At 41.2% G+C, this 20,324-nt stretch overlaps 1 protein-coding gene across 7 annotated transcripts in view; it reads left to right on the plus strand.

The window, feature by feature from the left end:
• Nucleotides 1–19,926, plus strand: part of USP40 (ubiquitin specific peptidase 40) — a 44,507-nt gene extending 24,581 nt beyond the window's left edge. For 4 of the 7 annotated variants that reach the window (XM_083704413.1, XM_083704414.1, XM_083704415.1 and 1 more), the window contains exons 19-32: nucleotides 66–119; nucleotides 1,982–2,070; nucleotides 3,743–3,829; nucleotides 5,634–5,670; nucleotides 7,326–7,390; nucleotides 9,485–9,559; nucleotides 9,936–10,062; nucleotides 10,481–10,575; nucleotides 12,178–12,296; nucleotides 12,813–12,878; nucleotides 13,079–13,289; nucleotides 15,593–15,688; nucleotides 16,448–16,539; nucleotides 17,178–19,926. In XM_083704413.1, the coding sequence (XP_083560539.1) occupies nucleotides 66–119; nucleotides 1,982–2,070; nucleotides 3,743–3,829; nucleotides 5,634–5,670; nucleotides 7,326–7,390; nucleotides 9,485–9,559; nucleotides 9,936–10,062; nucleotides 10,481–10,575; nucleotides 12,178–12,296; nucleotides 12,813–12,878; nucleotides 13,079–13,289; nucleotides 15,593–15,688; nucleotides 16,448–16,539; nucleotides 17,178–17,286 (1,322 nt within the window). In that variant the 3' untranslated portion in view covers nucleotides 17,287–19,926. Of the gene's footprint in view, nucleotides 1–65; nucleotides 120–1,981; nucleotides 2,071–3,742; nucleotides 3,830–5,633; nucleotides 5,671–7,325; nucleotides 7,391–9,484; nucleotides 9,560–9,935; nucleotides 10,063–10,480; nucleotides 10,576–10,664; nucleotides 10,706–12,177; nucleotides 12,297–12,812; nucleotides 12,879–13,078; nucleotides 13,290–15,592; nucleotides 15,689–16,447; nucleotides 16,540–17,177 lie in introns of all 7 variants that reach the window. The other 3 variants (XM_083704416.1, XM_083704411.1, XR_014556519.1) reach the window with 2 other exon arrangements.
• The last annotated feature ends 398 nt before the right edge of the window (nucleotides 19,927–20,324 follow it).

Raw genomic sequence — 20,324 nt, forward strand, 5'->3', positions numbered from 1 at the left:
TCAGGCAAATGAAACTTGATAGATTTGTATTGATTCCACCTTTATTCTCTTTTTTCATGCTGCAGTTAACAATAGCTGTCTCAGGCCTATTAGCAGAAATGGAAAACTTCTTTGTCCAGGTAAGCTCACATATCAGTCCTCCAAATACAGCTTAATGCAGCTGTATGTTTGTGGTTGAGCTATCGTTTTTTTAAACAAGAAGTAGGGTTTATGATCAGGCAACCATTTGTTTTGTCTTTGTTATTTGCAGCTTTTTTTAATTAGACATCAGATTCAGCTACACAGCAGCAAATAAAAAGTTTAAAGCAGGGGTCAGCAGACTTTTTCAGCTGGTCCACTGTCCCTCAGACCTTGTGGGGGGCTGGACTATATATATATAAATTTGGGGGGGGGGAATGAACGAATTCCTATGCCCCACAAATAACGCAGAGATGCATTTTAAATAAAAGGACCCATTCTACTCATGTAAAAACACGCTGATTCCCCCGGGCCTTAGTTTGCCTACCCATGGTTTAATGTGTATTTTGGGTGCAATATACAGTGTAACACTAGATGATGATGGTGAGTCTTATGGAAAATTCAATGTATTTTTAAAAATGCTGTAAAAAAAGCATTTTCAGAACAGTTTATATGTGTGTAGATTACACCTTATGGTTGCATTGCATATTATATCATAGAAATGTAAAGTTGGAAGGGACTCCAGGGGCCATATGGGCCAACCCCTTGCACTGCCCTTCACTTTGCCAAGCTACATAGACATTAGTTTATTCTTGTTGGTAAATAGGAGAAAGGGTGTTTTGATTTTTAAATGCAAGGGAATAAAGACTACCCACCCCCACCTGGCACTGGGTAAGAAAGAGGGGATTAGTGTTGTTTTTTACTGAAACCAGGAGGCTAAGCATGAGAACAGAAGCTGGGGGGGGGGGGAGCAAGAACTGCAGAATATTTTAGCTGGAGGGTCAGAATAAAAGGAATCTTTGAACTGTTGTGAATTGCTTTCACAGAAAGAGGAAATGAATTAAATCTGGAGAAAAGGATCAAAGGATTTGCCAACAACAATAAAACAATTGGAACTTTGCATTTGCATGTTACCAGGGGATGAAGTTCTTTGAAAGAATAATTATTTTAAACTAACATCTATATAGGTTGGCAAAGTGAAGAGTAGCTATATTGGATTTATCAAAAATACCTTATAATGAAATAATAGTACAAGCACTAACTGAAATATGAACAGCTAATGGAAAAGAATAAAGGAAAAAATAATTAATAATAAAATGTTAAACTATTTTGAGTAAAGGACTGGGAAGCAGAGGTTCCTGGGTGTATCAGTGCCAACTTTCATGGTGTTATTAGGTATCAATAGCAGGCATGCTATTGATCATGATTTACTGGTAGATCACTGGACGTCTGTGGTAGGTCACTGGTAGATCATTGGCTCCCCCCAAAGAAGCTGAACAATTCTGACTCCCCTAAAAACAGCTCAACATTTTACCTCCTCCCTGAAAAAACTCAACAACTTTGACCCAACCCCCCCCCCCCCCCCAAAATGGAGACCTTCCTTTAAAAAGCTCAGCAATTTTGACTGCCAGTTTTTAACTCTGTGAGTAGATCGCAGTCTCTTGGGAGTTGCCCCCCCCCCCCGATCTATAGATAGGTTTCAAGGTGAGGGTGAAGATTCCACCTCCATTGACGGCAGAAGCTGGCTGCAGACGGCATCCACGGGCTCACATCGTCCCTCCCCTCCAAATTCAGGGGGACGGGACGGGGACCGGATAAGCCTCCTCTGGCCCCGCTCCTTCCCTCAGGCTTGGAGAGCCTCAGGGGAACTACTTCCATGTTTGTGGCCAGAAACAGAAGTCTAAACCCAGTCTTTCTCATTTGTATGAGGTGAAGTGCATTTTGGAGTTTCCTGATTAATTTTTACATGACTGCTTTAAAAAAACAAAGCATGATTCTTTGTTCCTGTTTTGGGCTACTTAAGTGCCTGAGGATTATACTGTTAAAGAAGCAGAGCTGAAAATGGGGAGCCTTCTAGGACTGTGCTCTGGGAAAGCTCCAACAGCCACTGAGGTAAGACAAACTGTAAAAGAAGGTTTTACAAGGGCTTTTGGGAACATTTGTCACTATTTTTATTCTTGTCATTTTGTTGTTGGCACTGTTAGTGGCAGAATGAGGTAAGTGTACGTTTGGGTGAAGCCCATGCCTTGCTGAAGTTTAATCCAATGGTTTGTTCCCATGGATTCCTCCACTAAAATAAGCTGAGTGGTGCCAATTTTCTTTCATTTCCCCCTCCCAGATTCAGTTTCTGCACCACCTTCGATGCTGTTGTAAAGGGTCTCCAGCCCTCTGGAGCAGTTTTGCAGAGGGCTGCAGTGGGTAGGGAGAAAATTGTCTATCTTCCTCTTACATAAGCAGAAGCTTCTGTTGGATGAAAAGCAGTCATGCAAGGAGAATGGTAGTGTTAAATTCCACCCACAGTGTGTTTAAGGCATGTCACTGCAGTGTTCACAGCTAGTGTACTGAATATTAGTAGTTCCCTTTGAAATTCCACATAACAGTGTCTTGCTTATAAATTGTTTCCTTAAATCCCAGTGCTGGGTCAATCTTTTATCAGCAATCAACAGAATCTTTGGTTTGCTTGGGTTCAGAAAAACTGTGATCTTATAAGGGGTAACAATAATGTATTGAACCATTGCTCCCTAGTTATCGAACATAGAACTAAATGAAACTTATACTGTCAGGATTCAAAATAGTAGCCTGAATGACTAGCATCAGCTCCCAATAGTGTCTGGAGGGGGGAAAGTAACTCTTAACCTTCTGCTTTAGATCCTTTAACTGAAGATACCAGAGAATGAACCATAATCTTTTGTATATGTGCTCTGCCATTAACTTATGCCCCTCCCAAACTAAAAATACAGTTGAAAAAAGGAATTTACAGAGCAATCCTATTGAGTTGGGGAGAGGGAGGATCAATGGGGGATGAGCAATCATACACTAAGCTTTGGTGGGCTCAGGCTGGCAGGGTGGAAGGTAAGGGGAAGGCATATTTTCTTTTTGGTCCAGTGGGAGTGAAAATAAATGTACTTTCTTCCAGCAGTGTGTTTGGCGTATGTGAGAGCTTTGGATCTAGTAGATTTGATCTAACCCTTGGGAATGCCTCCATTGTGCCCTCTGTGCTATTGGAGCATTAATGGCAGGGAAATACAGATGGTGGTTGTCCGCCCCAATACTGTCTGAGAGGGGGCTTACAAGGGCAGATCATCCAGTCTGCAGGTGGATCTCCTCCACCACCACCACCACCTGTGGAGAGAGAGATCCACTAAATTCTGTAGCCCTTGGGACGCCATCCCAAAGAACATAGGATTGTGCACTTACACTTGTTTTCAGCCACATACTTTCATTTTAAATTCAAAACACATTATGGATGCTTACATTCAGATATTCATATTTCAGACATAGAAATATTTCCCCTCCCCCCAATCACCTGTGATAAGCAACATTCTTCCCCAGAGGATTAAACAGGGGAGCTTTTGTGAATTGAAAGACTGTTTTGTTACTGTTTTAGGCCATTGATATGTCACTAAATGCCAAACTTTACAAATTGATTTGATGACTTATTTTCATGGCTGCCATATTCTGTATTGGATTATGTGTCCATAAAATGCCTTAATCTTAAAATGTGAAGTATGCTAAGCTTAACTGTATATGGAGCAAGAAACCTGATTAATCATCTTTCTTCTAGCTTTTTCTGTATTATATTGTGGGCCATGAGCTTCAGTCTAGTCCAGAGATGGAGATAGTGGTGGAGGAGACTACAACTGTAAGAGAGGTAAATACAGGAGCTATAAATTCTGTGTAAACACATTGCTGTAGAGATATTTCAAAATTCTGGCTTGGCCACTCTAGTACTACCACTATAGCACTGTAGTGCTGTTGTAGACAGTGGTTCAAAATTGAATGTTCCTCTGGAGAAACAAAAAAACCTTAAAATTTAAAAATGAATTGACTTTTTAGGTTTACATAATTTGATCAGTCTAATCAGAGATCAGCAAACAAGTTTAAATAATTTAATAATAAATAAATAAAATGAGGCTATGAGCAAATGACATATCTATTTTGTTCTGTGTGGTGTAATAGGGAATGAAAAACAAAATCTTAAACATGGCCTTTTTAAGGTTGAAGTGGTAGTTTTTAATTTAAATTGTATGTTTGCTGTTAGACTTATGCAGACCATTAAGAATACACCTTCCCACAATACTGACCTAATTCCTGGTTTTAACATTTTGTGTGTGTGTGTGTGTTTGTATGGTTCTGTGTTCTGTTTCCTAGTTCTGCTGGATCTCTCAGTGGCGTTTGATACCATCAACCCTGACATCCTTCTGGACTGTCTAAAGGGGCTGGGAGCTGGGGGCACTGTCATACAGTGGTTCCGCTTCTTCCTCCTGGGCCGTGTCCAGAAAGTGGTGTTGGGGGATAAGTGTTCGGACCCCTGGGCTCTCACTTGTGGGGGTGCCTCAGGGTTCCGTCCTCTCCCCCATGCTTTTTAATATCTATATGAAGCTGCTGGGAGAGATCATCAGGGGGTTTGGGCTGGGTGTTCACCAGTATGCGGATGATACCCAGCTCTACCTCTCTTATAAATGAGAACCAGTGAAGGTGGTGAATGTCCTGTGTGAGTGTCTGGAGGCAGTTGGAGGATGGATGGCAGCTAACAGATTGAGGTTGAATCCTGACAAGACATGTACTGTTTTGGGGGGATGGGGCAGGCAGGTGTGGAGGACTCCCTGGTCCTAAATGGGGTAACTGTGCCCCTGATGGGCCAGGTATGCATCCTGGGAGTCATTTTGGACTCACAGCTGTCCATGGTGGCACAGGTCAATTATTTGTCCAGAGCAGCTGTCTACCCTCTCCATCTAGTACACAGGCTGAGACCCTACCTGCCCACAGACTGTCTTTCTTGGACTACTGCAATGCGCTCTACGTGGGGCTACCTTTGAAGGTGACCCGGAAACTACAATTAATGCAAAATGCGGCAACTAGACTGGTAACAGGGAGTGGCCGCTGAGACCATTTAACACTGGTCCTGAAAGACCTACATTGGCTCCCAGTACGTTTCCGAGTACAATTCAAAGTGTTGGTGCTGGCCTTTAAACACCCTAAACGGCCTCAGCCCAGTATATCTAAAGGAGCGCCTCCACCCCCATCGTTCTGCCCAGACACTGAGGTCCAGCTCTGAGGGCCTTCTGGCAGTTTCCTCACTGTGAGAAGTGAGGTTACAGGGAACCAGGCAGAGGACCTTCTTGGTAGTGGGACCCGCCCTGTGGAACACCCTCCCATCAGATGTCAAGGAAATAGACACCTCTCTGACAACGTCAAACATTAAAAACTTCCCTAAACAGGGCTGCCTTCAGATGTCTTCTAAATCTGAAGGCAGCCCTGTTTAGGCAAGTTTTTAATGTTTGACATTTTATCAGGGGTTTTTAATAGTTGGGAGCTGCCCAGAGTGGCTGGGAAAATACTTAGTTTAGAAATATTTTTATAAATAAAATAAATTGTCATGATGTACCACAGTGAGTGCTGTTCATCAGTATTTAAATTTTACTAACTTTGGTTATGGTGTATTTTTCTTTCAGTGTTTAAATTTAATGCTGAAGAAGTCTGGCTTAGCTGGTTAGTATAAATTTATTATAAATGTTATTATTTTTATTTTAGTTCTTTATTGTTATTAAATATTACTGCTGTGAAAATTTTGAAGCCAACAACAAGAATTGTGCCATAAAACGCTCTTTACAGTGGCAAAATATTGTTCGTGATTTTAGTGCAGTTTGGCAGGAATCTAAAAGTCACTTAGTCTAAGGAAAAATCCCCCACATCTAATTACCGTATTTTTCGTCCCATAGGACGCTCCGTCCCATAGGACGCACCTACTTTTTTGGGGGGGAAATAAAGGAAAATTTTCCCCCCTTTATTTCCCCCCCCCCCAAACCAGGTCGGGGAACAGTGGGATGGCGGTGCTGCGCCTCCCCGCTGTCCCCCGAGCTTGTGGGGCTGGCCCATGTCTGCCTGGCGCGAGGGGCGCTCTGCTTCAGGGCGCCCCGCGCGTCGGGCGGCAGGCTACAGTCCGCAGCATGGGGAACCCTCTGTTTCAGGGCGCCCCACGCGCCCCCCGGGTGCGCAAGGCTTGCCAACACCAGCGCGGAGCACGGGGCGTCCTCCGAAGGGCGCCCCGTGCTCCGCGCTGCCAGCTGCCACCCGCAAGCCTTGCGCTCTCGGGGGGAGATCCCCGGCTGCGCAAGGCTTGTGGACACCTGCGTGGAGCACAGGGCGTCCTCTGGAGGGCGCCCCGTGCTCCGCGCTGCAGGCTGCCGCCCGCAAGCCTTGCGCGCCCGGGGGGAGATCCCCCGGCTGCGCAAGGCTAGCGGACACCTGCGCGAAGCACTGGGCGTCCTCCGGAGGGCGCCCCGTGCTCTGCGCTGCAGGCTGCTGCCCGCAAGCCTTGTGCGCCCGGGGGAACTCCCTCCGGGCGTGCAAGGCTTGCAGATAGCTTCCTGGAGCCTGGAGAGCGAGAGACGTCGGTGCGCACCGACGCCTCTCGCTCTCCAGGCTTCAGCGAAAGCCTGCATTCGCCCCATAGGATGCACACACATTTCCCCTTTATTTTTGGAGGGGGAAAAGTGCGTCTTATAGGGCGAAAAATACGGTATTTGCTAAGTTGGTATAATTGAAATACAATATTCTCATAATGGCATCTCTCTTGCTACACCACCTCAGACCTCTATATTGAGTGATAACTCCACGTTAGTAGATCAATTACATTCAATAGACTTAAGTACCTTAAGTGTTGATTATCAACAGCTGCTCTCTGAAGTGTGGCTTATGCGGCAATGCAAGCCCAGCTGGTGGGGTTCCACATAGCAGCAGGGCCACCCCTACACCTGCAGCCCTGCTCTGTACAGCAACCAGGAATGAAAGAGGGGGCAGGATTCTCCAAGTTGGATAGTGATGAGGTCTCCAGATGCCAGCTCAGACCTTCCCTGCCTCTGGAACACTGTTTTTATTCAGTGGGCAGAAAGGGAAGCTCTGCACATGACTCCGGAACTACTCTGGTGGTGGCAGCCTGCAAGATGCCAGCTGAACAGAGTGAAAGGACATCTGCTCAATCTCAGTGCCCCCCAGCCCAGCACAAGGAGGATTTGGATTGCTCTGCCCATTGTATGTGGCCCGCTGTATTTAATAAAATGATAAATATGCAGGAACAATATTCGTGATGTGACTCTTGTTATTTTTTATGTTTCGCTTTGATGATTTCCTGGTTTCTTTTGCAGGGGACAACTGGCATTTGAGAAAGATTGACTGGTGCTATGAAGCTGGGGATGCGTTAAGTGAGGAAGTAAAAAAGCTAATTTTTTACATTCATTTTTTATATTCATTTACATAAGTATTCCTTTTGATATTACTTCTGTAGGACTTTGTAAATACTGTATAAAGGTTATAACTCCTGTGAACATACTTGTTAGTCCAAAATACATTTGCAACTGTAGCGCCATTATTTAACCCATTACTACTTCAATACTTTTAGTGCCATTTACAAATTGGAAATCAGTTATTTAAAAATGGCATCGAGATTCTGCTATAGGCAGATAGGGTATACTGCTTACATTCCCATCTCTTCTTTTAATTTATTTTTTCTTGTGTGAGCTTTGGTTAGGTGTACTCCTTTCTTTTGTACACAGGTGGGTAATACTGTTACTGGGACAACCAAAAGGTCACCAAAAATGTGGCAAACTTTCAGGCTTTCTAGAGCTCTTTGTCAGGCAAAATATTACATAGAGCAGGATGTAATGCAAGAAGGAAAACTGAAATGAAAAGAAAAGTAGGAAATGTAAGTTATATCTTGTAACCATGAAATCAGCATGTAGACTTGGTTCCAAGATGGAAATTGCAGGTTAAGTTAGTAGTATTAACCATTAAGTAATACTACCATTGGAAGGGACGCGGGTGGCGCTGTGGGTAAAACCTCAGTGCCTAGGACTTGCCGATCGTATGGTCGGCGGTTCGAATCCCCGCGGCGGGGTGAGCTCCCGTCTTTCGGTCCCAGCTCCTGCCCACCTAGCAGTTTGAAAGCACCCCTAAGTGCAAGTAGATAAATAGGGACCGCTTCATAGCGGGAAGGTAAACGGCGTTTCCGTGTGCTGCGCTGGTGCTGGCTCGCCAGAGCAGCTTCATCACGCTGGCCATGTGACCTGGAAGTGTCTCTGGACTACGCTGGCCCCCAGCCTCTTAAGTGAGATGGGCGCACAACCCTAGAGTCGGACACGACTGGCCCGTACGGGCAGGGGTACCTTTAATACTACCATATATGACTTCAGTTGACTATTTTACCTAATACAGCAGGCTTCCTCAATCTCAGCCCTCCAGATGTTTTTGGCCTACAACTCCCATGATTCCTAGCTAGCAGGACCAGTGGTCAGGGATGATGGGAATTGTAGCCTCACAACACCTGGAGGGCCGAGGTTGAGGAAGCCTGTAATACAGCATCCAAAATCAATCCCTGGATTTGCCAAGATAAAGGCTACAATGTTTCTCATTACTTCTGCAATCTTCTTACCCAGGAATCTGTGTATTTTCTTTTAAGATGTGGGTCAGATCTGGACTACAAGTCAGACTGTGTTTTCTCAGACCATGGGAAAGGGTTTATTCCAGAACCATAGGATGGCTGTGTGGGACCTAGCCTGCAATTTCCATCGCGGAACTGAGTGACTGAGTGTTGCCTCACAGCAACAGCATCTAGTCAGTGGGTGGGGAACAGAACCTGGCAGTGACCTGGATTCTCAGCTTTCTCACCTCCAGCAGGCCCACCTGTTAATCACCTAACACCACCCTGAGTCAAGTGGCCCAGTCTACCTTCGCAAGGCAGCTTGAGTTGAAGCCACTCTGTAAAGTGAAATCCTAGCCAATCCAAGCAGGACTTGAAGTCCCTGATAATCAGCTGGTTGGCACTGACTTTGAAACCTCACTTTTGACAAGAATCAGCTCCACTCAGGATCTCGGATTGGAATTTCCTGAGTGGAACTAATCCCAGAGGGGTTTGCATTTGGTGCTCTTTTTTCTTACAGGTGTATTGTTCTAACCAAAGACTTGTAGCGATAGTATTAATAAAATAATACAGAACTTACACCTGTAATATAAGCCAACATCTATTTTGGAAGAGAGAGAAGATACCAGACACCCCAACAAGCACTATAAATGCGCGCCCCACTTGCCAAGGAACAATCAGGAACACATTTTAGGGTTCCCAGTTGTTCCTCTGCAGCCATGTTGGTACCCACTCCACCCCTGAGTCGTCGGGGGTGGAGGGCAGTCTTGGGGCAGAGGATTTCCCGTTGCTGAAACAAACTTTGGAGGGTTTTCCTCCTTATGGATAAAACATTGCTATCTTTTGCGTTTTCTGTATTCTCTTACATGTTTACTTTTGTTTCCTCAGGCTGCCACACTAAAGGAACTAAATATCTGCAGTGGGGATATACTGAATGTTGCTGAGGGGAAGCTTCCGCCAAAGGTGAAATAACATTTTTTGTATTAAAGTGTAGTATTTAGGAAGCTGGCCTTTCAGTTTCAGCATAGCAGTGACAACAGCAAGCTGAAGTAATGTAATCAGTTTTCCCAGAGAAAACCTGGTAGTTAAATCTGAAAAAAATATGCTTATTTTCAATAAAGGCTGGGGGAGAGACGACTGTGTGGCATCCTAACACTCCATCCTTCAACCTGGGGCAGGCATTGGGATTTATCTGCAAATCATAGACTACTGAGTACTCTGCATTGTTTTTGTTTAATCCTTTATTCAGAAGTATTACAATTAGTATCTGTTCTAAAGCCCACATTTTTTGTTTCTTTGTAGCAGTAAATTATAGAACGTTTTTCATTAATTCCCAAAGGGGTTCCTGAAAGTGTCTGTCTGGTGGTACAAAGCCTTCTCTCAGTCAAGGCACAAAAGGAACAGGCAAGACCAAGGAAACTCTCTCTGCAAAAATATGGAAGCTCTGGAACTGTCCACATCTGGAGGTAAGTTATAAGTCTCCAAGCAATACACAGAAACAAACAAAAACGAAAACTAAATATATTTTCAGCCCTGGAAGTAGCTATTTAGCCATCCCCGTATCACCATGTCAGCAAGAGTTTGTATTTGAATTAATAATAATAATAATAATAATAATAATAATAATAATAATATAATTAATTTTTGAAGTTCAATGTAAATAATCATTTCCTGCACCAGACACTTGCTTAAAAAGAAACAGGGGAAGCCCTTGTAAGGCACTGAGATAGGGCTATTTATTTCTCTTTTAAGTAGGTTAGGGAGAGCACAGAGCTTGGAGCTCCATTTTAGTTTAGTTATTGTTAACACAATTCATGTTTTACTAATTTTGTAACTGAAGAACTCTAAATTTCATTAAACTCTGACTCTTGATGTTCTTTAAAGATACACCAACATTTCTACAAAGTGAAGTTGACCTATGTTATGTGGGTGATATAGAAATCTCAGGAGACGCTTTCCTGGAAGACCTAAAGATGCAGGTTAGATATTACATTTTGTTAAGCGAAGACAAATCTACTCATTAAGATCTATTAATATATTTTTTTTATTTCCTTTCCTCTGTCTCCAGTATGTTCTGATATGGCATTTGCTTAGATGCCATTTTCAGTGGTAAGTACAACCAGGGACTTTTGAGACACTTCCTAATATCCACTCCTAGCAGTTTGTCATCTGTTTCATGTGTCCTTAGCTGCAAGACTCATGTTACACTTTCATCAGAATTACAATTTCTGTATGTGAATGCAGGACATGCAGTATCGCAAGAACCACTCTGCATTTTGACACAAGTTCCTTTATTAATGGTTTTTGTGTATGTGTCCTTCGTGTGTAGGGTGTAAGAGGTTGGTGGTAATATTTGTGAAATTGTCAGTTTTAATTAACGGGAAACTTTTAGGTGAGGTGAAACATGAGCATAAACAGTTGCTTCATAATGAATCAGGCCATTGCTCCATCTAGTCCAGAACTGCCTTCTGCAACTGACAGCAGCTTTCTAAGATCTCAGACAGTGCTTTTTCTCAGTTTGCTATCTGAAACCCTTTTTAATAGGTTTAATCCTGGACACCTTCCCAAGGTCTTTTGCATGCTCTAGCACTAAGTTCCTGAACAGTAATCGAATTCTTAAAGGGGGAAAAACCAAGACATACAACTTTCATTGAGATTTCACTGCATTGACAAGGAAAATTGGCTGTAGCTCAGTTAAGACATAGTTTAATACAAACTATGTTTTAATATGAACGAGTTTTTCTCCAATCGAATCATAAATGTTAAAAAGTTCTGATCTTGACTTATTACTATAAATTGTTTGGAGAACAGAAACCATAAGCCCCGTTTGGACAACAGATTCTGGCTTGTGGCATGGGAGGAGGGGGGTTGCCCAAACCCCAGTTTGTGATTAGTTTCGTCCAAACAAACAAAGCCATGTTTGGATGAAACAAGCCATGAGCCAGTTTTAGGCAACACAACAAGTCAAGACTCCGGTTTCTTTTTCTGCAGTGTAGCAGGAGCAGGGGAGAAATGCTGTAGAAACTTTTGAGCAGCCTGCAATGGCCTGCTACTCATTTACATTAAACTACAGTATCATGTAATGTGATGGGTGAACCAGGCCTGTGTTACATCCCAGAGACAACAGTTGTTTGGTGAGACTAGTGTGGATAGTAAAGGAGCCTCTATGAGCCTCTACACACTGAGATGATTGGAGGAGAGTTTTGGACAAGTACACCTTCCTCTGCCTTTCCTTGTAACTAGAAGTAAGCATTGTTCCACCTGATTCTGGTGTTAAGCTCTATGCATAAAAATAGAGTGGGTATAAGTCTGAGATCTGCTCCCAGTAGCACTGCATATAGAGGTTTTGAAGATTTTATGCGATGTAGATTTTAACAGAAAATAAAAAAAATCCCTAGGACCCTCTGCAACATTGCATTTTAATAATATTAGGGGAAATAGTAAAGTTATTAAAAGAAATGTGATGTGGTGGTTAAAAATTATGCTTACATTTGTAGTTCTGCAAGTTAGAAAATTACTAGTTTTTTGAGCTTAAACTAACATTTATTCTAAAATTGCTAGCAAAGTACTTTTCTTTTCAGGTGATGACTTTGCAATTCTCTGAAGAGCTTAGTATTCCACTACCTGAGTTTCTCCGGGTTTGGACAATGGAAAATAAGTGCCCTTGCAGGCTTTTACGAAACAATAAGCAGCAACTCCAGTAGGTTTCTACGTATAACATTCAGTTAAATAAATGTTAATGCAATATATTTTTACCATTATTTTTAAGTAACACTGCAATCCTACACACTTAACTAAGAGTAAATCACTTTGAATTTGGTGGGATTATAATTCACATACTTTGAGGCTGAAATCCAGTTTCCTAAAAGAAAGTTTTCAGTGGGTTTTACTTTTCAGTAGGCATGTGTATGGTTGTCCTGCAAGCATTCATTCAGTTGTTCTTTACTGTCGTAAGCAATTAAAACAAACTAAGCATCATTGATTGTGGCCTAGACCTCTTTTTGATTAATTCTTTTCAGGAAGGTAATCTGTTCTGTCTGTATAAATTAGGCAGAGGATTTCTAACTACCCTGTGTCATTCTGGCAACAGTTAAATTGACAGTCTATGATATTTCAAAATCCAACTTCTAAATGTGGAACTTGCATTTTAAAAAAAATATTTATATCCTGCCTTTCCTATTCTGAATTTAAAATACTTACTATGTTTCTTTTTCAGTAAATTCAAACTAGGAAACAGAGTGGAAATTTGTATAGAGCCTTTACACAAGGAAGAAAATCTTGGGTAAGATATTCAGCCACAATTCATCAAAACAGGTTTTAGAAAACCTTGTAAAATATTTCTTTCAAATCCCAATTATTCTGAATTTTCCTTCTATAGTACCTTTTTTTTTAAAGAGTAGGGAATCTATGGAGTCTCTGGGACATTAATGTAGACATATATTTTGAGAATGTTAATTGCATTGTGTATGTTTCTTATTGCAGACCAAAGGATTTGCTTCTGCGAGTGCAGATGGGCATACCAGGGGAAAGAGATTATTACCATCCTGTGGATTTGGTATGGGATATCTCCAAAGAGTGTACAGCATGTGCATTGAGACAAAGAATTGCTTCATACTATTCATTACCAGCGGAGCAAATTGAAATTGCTAAATATTCTCCTGAGAAGTTTGAATGGATACCAATATGTAGTTGGGTAAGCTAAGAGATGCCAGAGACATGGAACAATATTATCAACAATTCTTTGAATTGACATTTCACGTTATCTAAATAAAAGATGCCTGTGTAACGATGACATTTAACACAGGAAGGGTTGAAAGAGAGAGAAACGGGATAAGTTCTTTTAATATTGTTCTTACCTGTTCTGTTTGCTGACTGACACTACTGTACTTACTTAAATGTAATGTGCCATTGAATTTAATGTGCACCCTAAATTTCTCAACGTAATTTGTCAAAAACAGGTGCACATTATATTCTTTCTTCCATCTGATTAGGTGATGGGAACAGTCAAGGAAAATTAACAGACTGTATTTATTCGAATGTAATGTGCCATTGAATCTAATGTGCACCCTAATTTTCATAACGTAATTTGGCAAAAAAAGGGCACCTTACATTCAAGTAAATATGGTAATTCGCTGCCTTTTCTCTTTCCCTGGTTTACTGCTGTGGCACCACTTCTTTTTTTAAAAAACAAACCAAAAAAACCCTGGCTTTCTTCTTGAGGTGGTCTCATCCCATCAGTGATAAGTGGGTGGCGCTGTGGTCTAAACCACTAAGCCTCTTGGGCTTGCCGATCAGAAGGTCGGCGGTTCGAATCCCCGCGACGGGGTGAGCTCTCGTTGCTCGGTCCCAGCTCCTGCCAACCTAGCAGTTCGAAAGCATGTCAAAGTGCAAGTACAGTGGTACTTTGGGTTAAGAACTTAATTTGTTCTGGAGGTCTGTTCTTAACCTGAAACTGTTCTTAACCTGAGGTACCACTTTAGCTAATGGGGCCTCCCGCTGCTGCCGCACCGCCACCACATGATTTCTGTTCTCATCCTGAAGCAAAGTTCTTTACCCAAGGTACTATTTCTGGGTTAGCGGAGTCTGTAACCTGAAGCATCTGTAACCTGAAGCGTCTGTAACCCGAGGTACCACTGTAGATAAATAGGTACCACTATGGCAGGAAGGCAACCAGCGTTTTCATGCGCTCTGGTTTCCATCAAGGTGTTCTGTTGCACCAGAACTGGTTTAGTCCTGCTGGCCACATGACCTGGAAAGCTGTCTGTGGACAAACGCTGGCTCCCTCGGCCTGAAAAGTGAGATGAGCACCACACCCCATAGTCCCCTTTGACTGGACTTAATTGTCCAGGGATCGTTTACCTTTTACCTTACATTTTATTACATTTATGTTCTGCCCTTTTCCCAAGGAACTTGAGGCAGAGAACATGTTTTCTTCTCAAAACAAAACTGTGCGGCAGGATAAAGACAGTGACTAGCCCAGTGTCACCCAGTGAGCTTCAAGGCTAAATGGTATCTCCCTGAGTCTCATCAGTCCTAGTCTTAACAATCTAACTGCTACACTACATTGGCTTTTAATGTGATGCTGGCAACATCATCCTCATGCAGCCAATCATATTTGTGTATGTGATAAGATTACAAGCCAAATGGGAAAACCCTGAAAACACCCACTAAAATGGGAAGTGGCACATTTTACATGGGGGCAAACTGTATCTCCCCTCCCCCATTTGTATGTGTTAGAAAAATACACCCCCCCCCTCTCTCTCTCTCTCTCTCTCTCACACACACACACACACACACACACACACACAAGTGTAAGTGTGTGTGTGTGTGTGTGTGTGTGATCTCATCCACGGTCATTTTCCATGTCTCAAATATTAAGCACACACACACACACACACACACACAAAAACAAGTAAGTGTGTGTGTGTGTGAGTGTGTGTGTGTGCGCGCGCGTGCTTAATATTTGAGACATGGAAAATGACCGTGGATGAGATCCAATGTGGTGTGAGTGGATTTCTGCTCATGAAGTGGGACTTCATCTCCTCTCCTCTGCTTCACCCCACATCCCTGAACCTGTTCTGGAGGGTTGGGTACCCCTCTGAAGCAGATTTTGGGGTGCCCAGTGGGCTGGAGGTGTGGAATAGAGAAACAAAATCCCATTGCACAAGCATTTTTGTTTTGCAAAAGCTCAAGATGGAGAACGTAATCTATTTCTAGTGCTCCTAAGCAGGGAAGCATTTACACTTAGCAATAAATATTAATATTTATCCTCAGAAATTTATTGAGGACTTTTTTTTTTAGCAAATCCATATATCTTCACCCCTAATCAGTTGGTTTTTTTAAATTTTTAAATTACCTTTCAGTTGTAAAAACATGTTTTATTTTTTACCTGGAAATATAGGGAATATAAAATATTCGCACTCTCTGCACCAAAATCACAAATAACCTCTGTTAGTTTATGATGCTTTTTTCATGTTAGTTCTCATTTGCATTCAGACACAGCAAGTTTCAAAGCGAAAAAAGAAGAAGAAAGGTGACAGTTTACAATTAAGCCCCTACAATCTGAAGGATGGAGATATTATTGGTGTGAAGGTAAATAAACTGATTTATCAACAAAATTCCTCTGCTTAATTCCAAGTGATTTCTCCACCGCCACCGCTGCATCCCCAGATAACAGAGCCCACAAGTTTTAGCAGGTTTTCATGAACCACTGAAAGAGGCTTTTCAGGGAGTGCAAGTTGCTGCAGGCAAAGTTGGAAAAGAGAAAGCTCCACAATGTTGAATCTCCATACAACCCAGATTTAATAAGCTGTGAATTACAAAATCTAGGTTGTGTGCAGAAGTGTACAATGCTTTTGAGGCCCTAAATTATGTGCTTTTAAATTGTGTTTTGGTGTATCTTGCAGCCGTAGATAATGAGGCCAGTTCATTTATGGTAGCCTATCTTTTGTTTTACTTACGATATGAGATTTTTCTTTTGGGAGATCTGGTTTTCCATCACTCTCCATTTCTGTCAGGGGCATTCCTATTCTGCTTATAACTTCCAGCTGTGTTAAGAGGTTTTGATCTGATAAAGCAGGATAGAAGTTTTATAAATAAGCATTGTGGGGTGGCTTTGTCCTCCTTTCCAACTGAGGAAAGTGCTTTCGCAAGAATTTTTTTGCATGAAAGTCATGTATTTCTACAAACAAAAGAAAAAAGAATAGTGAAGAACTTTAATTCTTAATAACATTACTTAATGCAGTTTAATGTCATTAGTAAAAAATACCACTTGTAAAAATGTATCTGCCTTTATAAGGATAATACTTTTAGGAATTGTTTTCACAATTATTTCATTAATTTGCACAACAGAATCTCCTACTTGATGACAGTAAAGACTTCAGTACCATTAAAGATGATATTGGAAAACAAATGCAGAAGCAACTTGCTATGGAAAAAACAAGGTATATCTTAGTTTTTTATAGACTTTATACCATGCCTTTCTCTCAGCAAGAAGCCCATATAAATTGTCTAAACATAGAAAGCAGTAAAATGAATCCAGTTGTGTCCTCAAATGTGGTGATTGGATTATTTTATGTAGAATTTGAATTTGAATAGATTTTAATACCATAAATTCAAGGGCTATTCAGTTGCACTTGTTTGTATGTTTGGTCTGCTGCAAGGTAATGAAATTGATTTTGAAAGAATGTGAATAATTGAAAAATGAAATGCTGGGATTCTGCCCAATTTTCTAATACAGGATTCAAGTTTATGTGTTTTACAGCACATTTAGGATACTAATTATATACACTTTAGGGTTTGCATATTACAGGTGTGCAATAAAGAAAAATCCTGCAGAAAGAATTTATTTGCAATGGATTTCTATGATTCACCTCCCAGAGCACTTCATCAAGATACTATTCCACATTTCTCCTCTGTAGAAATGCCCATCAAAATAGCCTGCAATTGTGGCCTGCCAGCCAGATCCTGTTACTCACCCCTGCTTTAAGGAGCTTTGTGTTCCAGACTCAAGTCTGCCTTGCATATATTTCTAATACTTGATTGACTAACTTTAATAGTGTATCTGCTTTTTGTTTTCCAATAGCCAGAAGCCTGACTGTCTGCAGAATGATCATTACTCAGAAAAAAAGATGGCTAAGAATCGTAAACCTGAAGCGGCACTCTCCATCAGTGTAGGGGTTTTCAGCTGACTCCCTGGGTCTAAACAAACCTTGTATCTTACTGAATAGAGTGGAGTTGCCTCAGTTTGGCTAGCGAAGGAACAGTCTTCCTTGAGACAAGCGCTCTATCCTATTGTGGAAAAGTGCTTTAATTCTATTATAGTTCAAGCACTTACTATCAGGGTGGGTATCTGCACTTTAATAATGAGAACATATACGAATATCTGAATCTTTCAGTGGTTGGTTATAATAACCATATGCTTTAATCTGATCATATGCAGTATTATCACTGCAGTGATTCCTTTTCCCCTCGTGGATTTATGTACGTGAAAATATTTATGAAAATGTAGCCTGAAACGTTAACATGCGCAGTGAATTCATAAGGAAGCTTTTGTCACCCAAGGGGGTGACTCTTCAGACAAAAGGTGAGAACTATTAGTTGAATTTAATGCATCTCCCTTTTCACACCATTGATTATGGCTGGAAAATCTGTGAGCTGCAAAGCAGCCTATGGCAAAACAATTACGTGCTTAGAGAAATGCTAAATTTTAAATTTCAAAACACACTTTTCTGTGCTGTAATTTGGCCATTAAGTATTAACTCCAAACTTGATTAGCTCCCAAGTAATTAGATCCAAGTTTATTTTGGGGGGATGCCAAAATTTACAGGGTTAGTCTAAAAAACAATATAACACGCAAAAAGAAATAGCTGTAGCCTATGGCTTGGATCCAAAGTTCCTACTGTTCAAGTGGAAGACACGTGTGTGTGTGTGTGTGTGTGCGCGCGTGCGCGTGCGCTTGCATGCATGTGTGCACATATGTGTATTGCATATTCCCCTGCCCCTTTGTTCTTGTTTACCATATATTTTGGCCTGGTTCAAAATACACCAGCCCAAACATCTCTCTATGCACATTGGGTGAAGTGAGATTATGCCTTTTTAACCCAACTCAGAAGGAATTCCTGTCCCACCTGATAACCACATGTGGGAGAAATGTTTGCCTATGGCTTAAATGCATACAGTGTAACATGGCATAATCTGGGACCTTCTTCTTCTTTCATACACCTTCCTGAAACATTGCCCACATATATCGACAGCTGCTATCCTAAAGGGTGGAATCGGTGTGTTGGGTGGACTGTGAGGACAATATACTCTTGCTCTTTTCCACGTATGAGAGAGAGAATGGAGGAAAATATGGTCTAAACCAGGCCTTTGTGGAAACAGATTTTTCTGCCAACATTCTGTGCAATCCTATATAAACAATGCGGAGTTCAGAAATGTGGTGTACTACTGAAGTAAACAGAGATTTAAATAAATGGGGAAAGGGTACAAGTGAATATCAGGATGTTTGCTGACCTTTTTTGTATATCATTTCCTAAGAGGCAGCCTGTATTTCTCATGTCAAATGTATGTCTTTTGTTCATATAATTTCTGAAATGCCTGTTGGGAACCATATATCGTGAATGAACAGAATCCACCAGGATATAGGTGCATATTTCACATTATAGAAACATTTCTCCAAGAGTCCCCCAGAAACATTTTTTAAATGATTAAGGAAAAAGCGAAGTGTTCCAAAAATGTTTTTGTCACTAGTCCTCCATAACTTATTTCCACAAAGTATTTGTCCCAATATACACTGTACATTTTCACCCCAGTATGAACTCTAGCAAATAATGGTCTAACCTTAAAAATTGGTATTTGAATACTTATTTTGGAGAACAGGCCTGGGAAAGAAAAGCCACTGAGAGTGTAAATTGAAATAATGAATGATATTGGGTGGGGCTGGTGGGGGGAGAGAGAGGTAACTGGGATTGGTCAGGAAGAGGCAGCTGTTTGTGTAAGCAGACTTTGTTGTCATGGTTTCAGTTTACTAACTGATAGAACTATTAGCAAGTTATCCCTGTTCATTGGGTTTTCACATTTTGAAGACCATTTTGCTGTTTGCATTCTTAACTGAAGTATAGATTTAAATTTATCACCTATCCAGACACTGTACTGACATAGGATTCTCCAGAACCAAGTATCTTTTAACTGACATATTAAAAGATCTAGTGTGTCGCAAGGCGGAAACACAAGTCATAGCATGCTGTATCAGAGGGTATAAATAAGTTTAATAAAGCTTGTACAATCTCACCTGGGGGTGGGGAGGATCCTCCTTAATCCTTCATGTAGTGATCACTTGGGATTTGCACAAATGCTGAATGTTCAGCATCTGTCTACCTACTATGGAACCCCGATCTCATAACAAAGAGGCACCGAAGATGTAGAAAAAGGCTGCTGGTTGAGGAATCTGGGAATACTGCCTCATAAAGCAATCCCCTGGGAGATTTATTTTAAAAATTATGAAGTTATTTAATGAACATGAGACTCAGACACGTTTATATACAAAAAGGAACTATGTGCCTTTAATAAACTGTAATGCAGTAATGGCTGCAGGAAGCCAATACCAAGTTGCTTGTGATGTTGGCTTGATTATTTTGTTATAAAATTATGGGACGTTCCACAATCGAACATTTTGTGAAAAGTGATACCTTTATAATGGAATGTCCAGGATTCCGCAGTTCTGGTTGTATTACAATGCAAGTAATTTTTTATAGTTAATTTTTAATAAGTCTGATTTTTCTTGTACTTGCAAAAGAAATAAAGAGTTTAAATGTTTTGTTTGTACTGTATTTATAATAAGGTATTTTATTTTTTATATTTTTTAACTGTTATGTGAAATCAAACACTACAAACAATAAACACAAATAAATATCAAAAACAAACATAGACAATCCCCCCCGACATACCTTTACCGCAACTAATATTTCACCCACGTGACTTCCCTCTACCACAACTTTACATCCTTAAGCTGATATTTTTATTTTATTTTTATCATCATCATTCCCCAGCCAGCCACTCTGGGCAGCTTCCAGTACATATGAAAACATACTAAACATACTAAAACATCAGACATAGTTATTTATCTCCTGGACATCTGATAGGAGGGCGTTCTACAGGGAGGGTGCCATTGCAGAGAAGGCCCTCTGCCTGGTTCCCTGTAATTTCTTCTCGCAGTGAGGAAACTGAA

The sequence above is a fragment of the Podarcis gaigeae genome (genome assembly GCF_964106915.1).
Source record: "Podarcis gaigeae genome assembly, chromosome: 1".
Taxonomy (NCBI): Eukaryota; Metazoa; Chordata; class Lepidosauria; order Squamata; family Lacertidae; genus Podarcis; species Podarcis gaigeae.